Genomic DNA, 8273 nt, shown 5'->3' with positions numbered 1-8273 from the left:
ACCAATTAGAAAAACAAACTGCAGAATTCAAAATTTTATAAACAATGAATAACAATAAATTTTGTATAAAGAATGAAAAAATCATATAAAATGAAACAAAACATTCTTTTTATTTAAACATCACTTGTTATGAAACATACGGATCTCGGAGTAATAAAGAAATAAATATTATAGAACTAGATGAATTAGGGATTATATATATTGAAAACCTTAGATTGATTAACATTAAAATAACAAGTTAATGTAATTGTAACGAGAAAAGCATTAATATTAGATAGTTACAGAACATATTAGTGGAATTTTATGGCTAAAAGGAAATACAGTATAACTTGTCCTAAGAAGAATATGAAAACTACAGGGATACAATATAACTATAGGTAGTGTTTTCATATTCAAGTTAAATAAAAATATATACACCATTTAAGTTAAGACGTTAAAAGAAAAAAAACATTTAAAGTTAGAATTAAATGAACACATGTGAACACCAACCTCGCTCTCTCTAGAAGAAAGCCTTCAAAAACCTATTATAAATACACACCTCTCACAACTCTCTCCCTTTAACTCTAAGCTTTTCTTTCTTCCTTCGCTATTCTCAAAGTACAAGAGAACTCCATACTTAGTAACTTGTAAGAATTCCAACTCCTGTTATTGGTGTGATCCTGATCATAGTAGAATATGGCCGGTCCGGGATCATCGCCATGTGCTTCGTGTAAGCTTCTTCGACGACGCTGTGCAAAAGATTGCATCTTTGCTCCTTATTTTCCTCCTGACGATCCTCACAAATTTGCCATTGTTCATAAGGTCTTCGGAGCAAGTAACGTTAGCAAAATGTTGCAGGTTCATCTCTTTCCCATTTCCCCATAACTATATTCTATTTTGGTTATCTTGTTTCGTTGAAAGCTTTAAACATTTTGCATATGCTTCTTTAAGTGGGTGTTTGGTCCCCTCTCTCTACCAAAACATTCAGTGAGTGTTTGGTCAAATACCAAACTTCTTTAATACATATAAACATATTTTACTCCAACAACCCTTATTAACTTTGATATTATTCTGAATTTATGCATGCTACCTAGAATGTTATATATAAAAAATGGTTACATGGTTTATATAAATTTTCACAGGAGCTACCGGTTCATCAAAGAGCTGACGCGGTGAATAGTCTGGTTTTCGAAGCAAACGCACGAGTTAGAGATCCGGTATACGGATGCGTAGGAGCAATCTCCTACTTACAAAACCAAGTCTCGCAGCTTCAGATGCAACTAGCAGTGGCTCAAGCCGAGATTCTTTGCATTCAGATGCAAAATGAGCCAACCTTACAGTCTCATCATCAAGTTCTTGAACTAGACCAAGAACACAAGGCTCTCTTGCTACAAAACAACAACAACAACATCAATAACTGCAGCAACAACAACAACACCAATAACAACTTAGGTTATGCCATGTCTTCTGGGCAGTTCAACTCTAACTTTGCATCTCCAAGCAGCATAATGCAAATGCAGATGCAAATGCAAATGCAAGACCCTCTTAAGCAAGAATCTCTTTGGACTTAGTTTATTAATTTTCTTTGGTTAAAAAACTCAGTGAAGTTTCGACAAGTTTACTTCTTGGCTATGTTGAAAAAGAGAATATGGGAACAGGTTTCGTGTAAGGAAAGTAGTATAAGTCAAAAGGTTAAATGCATGCATGTGATGGTGATGAGATGTAGTTAGAGAAGCTTTAGGATTAGAGATCTATTTTTTTTGTTCTTCTTCCTTTTTTCTCTTATATAATTTGGTTTCTCACTTCCAAATTTTTCTTTTCCTTATCGTTTGAACAGTGAAAATTAGATCTAATTCCAATCCAAATTTTATTTTATTTTAAGTCTCCAAGAAATTGCTCTACCAAGTACCAACTACACTTTTTTCTCAAGCAAACCGACTCAAAACTTTGTCGCGTTCAAATTAAGAGGAAATTACAATATGGTTTTTATGGATTAGTTTAAGAATAGACTAAAGTCTCAGATATTAAATATCTTTATTAAACTTATGTTAATTAAAGTCCTACACATGCAAAAGCAACACTATACTTTTTCGAGAATCAACTTTACTATATACTAAAAATGTTGTTTTTGTTTCTACTTGCGATAAACTGAAGTTGAAATCGAAGTAATAATAAAAACCTCAAGTTGCAATCTACATGATTCAACCTTTACGATTTGACTCTCAATAGATTTATTCGACCGACTTGATTTGATTAATCATAAGCTACACGTTAGAACATAAAGTCGCCTCTACTGTTGCTTTTGTACTAATCCATTTATATAAATATATAGATTTTAATTCACCAAAATTAAATTAGAAAAAGAGGAGGTGGTGGTGTTGAATTTGATTATGTTATCTATTGCTAGTGTTCATGTGATCAGTAGTCGAAATAAAATTATCAAAATACTGCCTGTCGTCGCTGTCGACATGGGAAAGAATCTGATGACTAAAAATAATCGATCAATTTCTTTCAAATTGCAATGATCTAAAATTTTCAAATACCTTTAACTTGTTTTTGACGATCGTACCACGCCAGAGAACTTATAACTGTCATAATCATATAATGTATATGGTATGATATAATTATTGAGTAATTATTGAGATAAATACTCTATCTTTAACTTTACGCGTAACAACTTCTTAGTTAGTTTGTTGAAAAGCCTTCTCTTAATTTGTATAGTATACTAGAAATTAGTAAGTTAGACGCATGTATACATCTAATTAATTACACGTAGACGTGCATGTGCTCCATGCACGTGAGCAAATTTATTTTCTTGGCCATGTGTGAACTGTTTTCTTATTTGGCAAACATAGGTTAATTTTAACAAGAAGCTGAGAGGGTGTGATTAGACAAAATTATATGATTACAATGGCAGAAAAAGTTAAGATTTTACAAAGAAATCCACATTGTTGCCTTTACTTAATTTATGCACACCTCAACGAACTTTCCCGTTGGTGCGCTAACGAATTCTGGCTCTGAAGTTGAAACAAAATATATTTTCACATAGGCGATTTTTAAATTGTTTACATGACAGAAGCATGTTAATTAATAATTAACTTAAGTTTGTGATTATAATAGAGAACCTAAAATCTTAATGTAAAAAGCCTTCTGGACAGAATGTGGTACCTACCTAGACCATAAAAAAAAATACAAATCGCCTATGGAAAACATATATTATCAGCTAATACAAATCGCCTGACGAAGTCTTTTTTCAAAAAAATATAGACTGTAAACTCTTTCTTATTTAGTAAATACTAAATTTAATTTAATTCATCTTCTCATCTGAACATGCATGAATGCAAATACAACATGCCCGGGACGAGTACTTACGGAGGACATACCACAACATCATTGAAGAAATTATATCTGAGTGTCGTCGACCATGGTCCCCTTCCCAAATTAGAGTTTGAAAGAGAAAAAGAAAAAAGATAATGCAGCAAACCCATCGATGGGACGAGATATATATAGAGGCCCATTACTATTAGTGTTTGCCTTTGTTTAGTCTGAGAAAGAACAATTTAACAATTATGGCTTCGGATTTGGTAATTGGTGACTTTCACTTTTTAAACAATGTTTGGACAAGTGGACCACCTCCATTGTTTTGACATGATGAGTTTATTTATACCCGGACTAAAAGAAGGACGAATCTAATTTCTCTTTGGGGTCTGAGTGTCTGACACTTTTCTTCGTTAAACCAAGGTTTTAAAAAACGGATCAAACCGGTAGGTTCGATCAGTTTGACCGAGAACCATCTCTTTTTCATAGTCCGGGTTGAGTTAAAATCTTAAAAGTGATAAATATTGGGTTTACAAAATTTTAACTAGTTAGAGTTTGTTTTTTCTAGTTTACTGGTATTTTCTAATTTTAATAGAATCTCTTTATATTTTGTTCACCTTGACGCTATCCCTAAGCATTACAGTCTGACTCCACTTGTTCATAATCGAGTAAAAGATCCCGTGTGCTCTATCGACAGAAAAATGAAGAAGAAAACCTCTCTTTGTTTATTATCTATACATAAAAGTTTACAAAAAATGATACAATCATTAGTTTAAATATTTAAATATTATAAAATGACTCCATAATATACCAAAACAAACGATTATAGTGAAGAATTAACAAAGAAATTATAAAATATGTATGCTTTCATTTCTGTAACCATAGTTTTTTTTTTTTTGAAAAACTCGGTCCGACCAGTTATATATACCACTCCAACCAGTCTGTCACTAAACTATACTACAATACCAAATCGGTGTTCGGTAGCCAAATCTTACCCCTCCACACAAAACAAAAATTGTCTGCCTTTATAGGAGACGAATGATAGAAAAATCGAATTTTGTAATCGCTTTTGCCTTTAAAAGGGTCAGACGCCGTGTACGGCACACCAATAACCAAAAGTTTGACCACCTTTTTTTATTATATACTTTCTTCACTCACACGAACCAGAGTCATACACTTCGCACCCGATGGATCCAACTGAATCATCACCAAACCAATTCCGCCACGTGGTGGCCATGCCTTATCCTGGTCGAGGCCACATCAACCCAATGATGAACCTCTGCAAACGCCTCGTCCGTCGATACCCTGACCTCCACGTCACTTTCGTCGTCACTGAAGAATGGCTCGGGTTCATCGGATCCGACCAGAAACCCGACCGGATCCACTTCGCAACTCTCCCGAATCTCATCCCCTCCGAGCTCGTCCGGGCCAAAGACTTCATCGGCTTCATTGATGCCGTCTACACAAGATTAGAGGAGCCGTTCGAGAGGGTTCTTGACCGACTCAATTCGCCGCCTCCTAGTGCAATCATCGCCGACACTTACGTTATATGGGCAGTACGTGTCGGTACAAAACGGAATATTCCGGTGGTTTCTCTCTGGACCATGTCGGCCACGATTCTCTCCTTCTTTCTTCACTCTGATCTACTCGTAAGTCACGGCCATGCTCTGACCGAACCATCAGGTAAACATCACTGAATTAGCCTCTCGAACGGCTCCTCTATATGGTTTCTTCTTGAATCTTGGTTTGTTCTATAATTTAAAGGTGATGAAACTGTTGATTATGTCCCCGGTTTATCTCCAACAAAACTACGGGATTTGCCTCCGATATCTGAGGGTTACAGCCACCTACTCTTCAAGAAAGCTAAGTTGTGTTTTGATGAGCTCCCGAGAGCTAAGTGTCTTCTCTTCACTACTGCTTGTGAACTTGAACCTAAAGCCATTGAGGCTTTCACCTCCAAGCTCGATATCCCGGTTTATGCTATCGGTCCTTTAATACCATTTGAAGAACTATGCGTTGGGAATGAGGGTAGCGAACCCGATTACATCCGGTGGCTTGATGAGCAACCGGTAGGTTCTGTGATTTATATATCTCAGGGGAGTTTTCTTTCGGTCTCTGAAGCTCAGATTGAGGAGATAGTGAAAGGAGTGAGAGAGAGTGGAGTCCGGTTTCTATGGGTGGCTCGTGGGGGTGAGTCGAAGCTAAAGGAGGCTTTTGAAGGTAGCTCAGGTGTAGTGGTGAGCTGGTGCGATCAGCTGCGTGTGCTGTGTCACAAATCTGTAGGCGGGTTTTGGACGCATTGTGGGTTTAACTCAACATTGGAAGGGATATATTCGGGTACACCGATGCTGGCGTTTCCGTTGTTTTGGGATCAGCTTCTGAACGCGAAGATGATTGTTGAGGACTGGAGAGTCGGAATGAGGATCGAGAGGAAGGAGGAGAAGTTGTTGATAGGGAGAGAGGAGATTAAGGAAGTAGTGAAGAGGTTTATGGATAGAGAGAGTGAAGAAGGGAAGGAGATGAGAAGAAGGGCTTGTGACCTCAGTGAGATCAGTCGAGGAGCTGTTGCGGAAAGAGGTTCGTCTGTTTCTAACATTGACGCTTTCGTTAGGGGTATTACCAATACAAATTAAGGCTCAATGAGCTTTTGTTGTTCGGCACATTGTTATTACAACTAATAGTTATAAATCTTGTTATGTCTTATTGAAGTTAGAATTCGAGACTTCAAGTAATAAAGAGATACACTAAAAACTAGGACGGTCGAATAAGATACCACATGTTTTTTTATCAGTAACAAACTTTTGTGATGTCGAAACAAGAGCAGAATGGTCAAGTTTTGTTGAGTATCTGTAGGTATGACATGACAACGTGCAATATTGACGATAATTTCTCATACTTGTTGTCTCGTGATTCACTGCAAAGAATGAAAGAAGCCTTTGCCATTGTACTGTGCGATATAACTTTGAAGACCCCAACGCAAGAGAAAGCGCATCCCTTTGAAATTGCTACTTTTGCGATACAAACTTATAAATTACTAGTAGTCGTCCCGTGCGTAGCACGGGTTTAGTTCACATTTTTTTGGAATTTTTTTTTTGTAATTTTAGAAATTATTAATTTTTAATTGTTAATTTAGTAATGATTATTTTTAATATATACTGTTTTTTTTGGGGGGTGTTTTTTTGTTTGGTATTACTTGAGCTATAATTGTTTTAACTTGTTCCTTTATTGAATAAGTAAAAGTAACAAATCATGATGCTTTATTAATAAAAAAATATACTAAGCTTAGAATAATTGTGTTCTACAGATAGATGAAGTTTATTATACATTTATGGTGGAATTTGTGATTGCATAGTAGAGTATTTATGGTTTTCTCTTTTTAGATCTTCAAGACATATTGAACATTCACCATGTTCTTCTTATATATGTCACTTTCGTTTGGACCATTTCAAGGTCTCCTATAACCACTCCAACATCTAAAAAAGTATAAATGAAGAAAATTTTAGATGAATGAAATTTGAAAATTTCCTCTTATTTTAAAACTAACCATATATATATATATATCATATTTTAATTGTATATATCATATAAACCAGTCAAGCTTCTTATACACATAATAGAATATGATGCATACAAATTAAAATTTAGGAATCTTTTAACCTACAAAAATGACTAAGAAATAATTTAAGGCAATGTTAGATAGATACAAAAAATTACGAAGGTTAGTATTTAGTAAGATGTGTGTCTTCCTATTTATAAGAAAAATTGTAGTTAAAAGCATATGTCAAATTCATTATATATTTGGGCAATAAATACACTATATACAGTTTTATATCTATAAGGTAAAGGTAATTTTTTTTACAACATTACAAACTAAATGCCTCTCTTTCATTGTTACAGGAGTTACATAAACTATTTGAGAGTTACAAATATGACATAAATACATTTAGTATATTTTCTTAATTATATGTAATACTAGCAATTGACCCGCGCTACGCGCGGTAGTTAGATGAAGGTGTATTCTGGATTTTGTTGTGTATTTTATTTTTTTGGTTACGTAAAGCCATATTTACGTTTGTTGTTGCATTTGATTTTGGTAGCTTATGTTGTTTTGTTGGATATTTTATATACAAATAGGTTTTCCTATAAAGTATTGCTATGATATATGTAAAAGAATATTGAGCCAAGATATGAGCGAATCAAAACTGTTATAAAATCTTCTGCAATATCTCTATTATATTTAGTAACAAAACGTCGTAACACTTAGTATCTGGTTTTTGCCTATAAAAGAAAGCAATACATGTCATTTGTGAAGATATCTTCTTCAAATATTTTCCCCGAAAAATTTTATAACATTTTTCAAGAGAAATGGGTGAATATGATAGAGTCAAAGATCTACATTCATGGAGATCTGGCTGGAAGATTCAAATGAAGGTATGGAGGAAAGTTACTCAGGAAAATGCCACAATTCAACTAATTATGTGTGATGCATTTGTAAGTATATAGATATTTACCTGTTAATATCATTTAGATTAGTTTAACAATTAGCAACATATGTTTCAGTAATTGTTTTGTTCATTTGGTATAGGGTGACTGAAACAAAGATTACTGAAGATATGTTCGAAACATTTGATCATCAAATAGAAGAAAATGATTGGAAAATATTTTCAACTTTTTCTGTCTGTTACAATGACCGAGCCGTCTTATTGTGATTACAGGATCATGTCCATCAATGAAACCACCGTTGAGAACTCAGCAGTGATTTCCAACAATCACTTTTTTGATTTCGAAAGGTTTGATAGAGTTTTCGAAGGATATCATGCTGTGAGAAATCTCCCATTAGGTATGTTTTTAATATATAATCGTATTTGTACATTCTTATATTTTTTCTTCTTTCTGTAATCAATAATTTTATACAAATATTTGGTTTTTTTTTAACAGACATAATGGGTGAAGTCGTGAATGTGGAACCTCTCTTT

At 34.4% G+C, this 8273-nt stretch overlaps 2 protein-coding genes across 2 annotated transcripts; both read left to right on the top strand.

Annotated features, from left to right (window-relative positions):
* Nucleotides 1-559: 559 nt before the first annotated feature.
* Nucleotides 560-1860, top strand: LOC104700479 (LOB domain-containing protein 12-like). The gene is made up of 2 exons (XM_010416003.3): nucleotides 560-837; nucleotides 1122-1860. The coding sequence occupies exons 1-2, from the start codon at nucleotides 676-678 to the stop codon at nucleotides 1548-1550; spliced, it is 591 nt and encodes a 196-aa protein (XP_010414305.1). The 5' UTR covers nucleotides 560-675; the 3' UTR covers nucleotides 1551-1860.
* A 2425-nt stretch (nucleotides 1861-4285) lies between these two features.
* LOC104700478 (UDP-glycosyltransferase 87A2) lies at nucleotides 4286-6190 on the top strand. Its single transcript, XM_010415998.3, has 2 exons — nucleotides 4286-4980; nucleotides 5062-6190. Exons 1-2 carry the CDS (start codon nucleotides 4485-4487, stop codon nucleotides 5928-5930), a joined length of 1365 nt encoding a protein of 454 aa, XP_010414300.2. The 5' UTR covers nucleotides 4286-4484; the 3' UTR covers nucleotides 5931-6190.
* The last annotated feature ends 2083 nt before the right edge of the window (nucleotides 6191-8273 follow it).

Source organism: Camelina sativa, chromosome 7, assembly GCF_030686135.1.
Source record: "Camelina sativa cultivar CO46 ecotype springtype chromosome 7, ASM3068613v1".
NCBI lineage: Eukaryota > Viridiplantae > Streptophyta > Magnoliopsida > Brassicales > Brassicaceae > Camelina > Camelina sativa.
This window is presented reverse-complemented; position numbering and strand designations above follow the sequence as displayed.

What these genes read in the sequence shown, in the direction of transcription:
- LOC104700479 (XM_010416003.3), top strand. Translation starts at nt 676, where the DNA reads ATGGCCGGTCCGGGATCATCGCCATGTGCTTCGTGTAAGCTTCTTCGA. An exon ending in ACGTTAGCAAAATGTTGCAG is followed by an intron (nt 838 to 1,121) that starts GTTCATCTCTTT and finishes AAATTTTCACAG; the next exon opens with GAGCTACCGGTTCATCAAAG.
- LOC104700478 (XM_010415998.3), top strand. Translation starts at nt 4,485, where the DNA reads ATGGATCCAACTGAATCATCACCAAACCAATTCCGCCACGTGGTGGCC. An exon ending in TGCTCTGACCGAACCATCAG is followed by an intron (nt 4,981 to 5,061) that starts GTAAACATCACT and finishes TATAATTTAAAG; the next exon opens with GTGATGAAACTGTTGATTAT.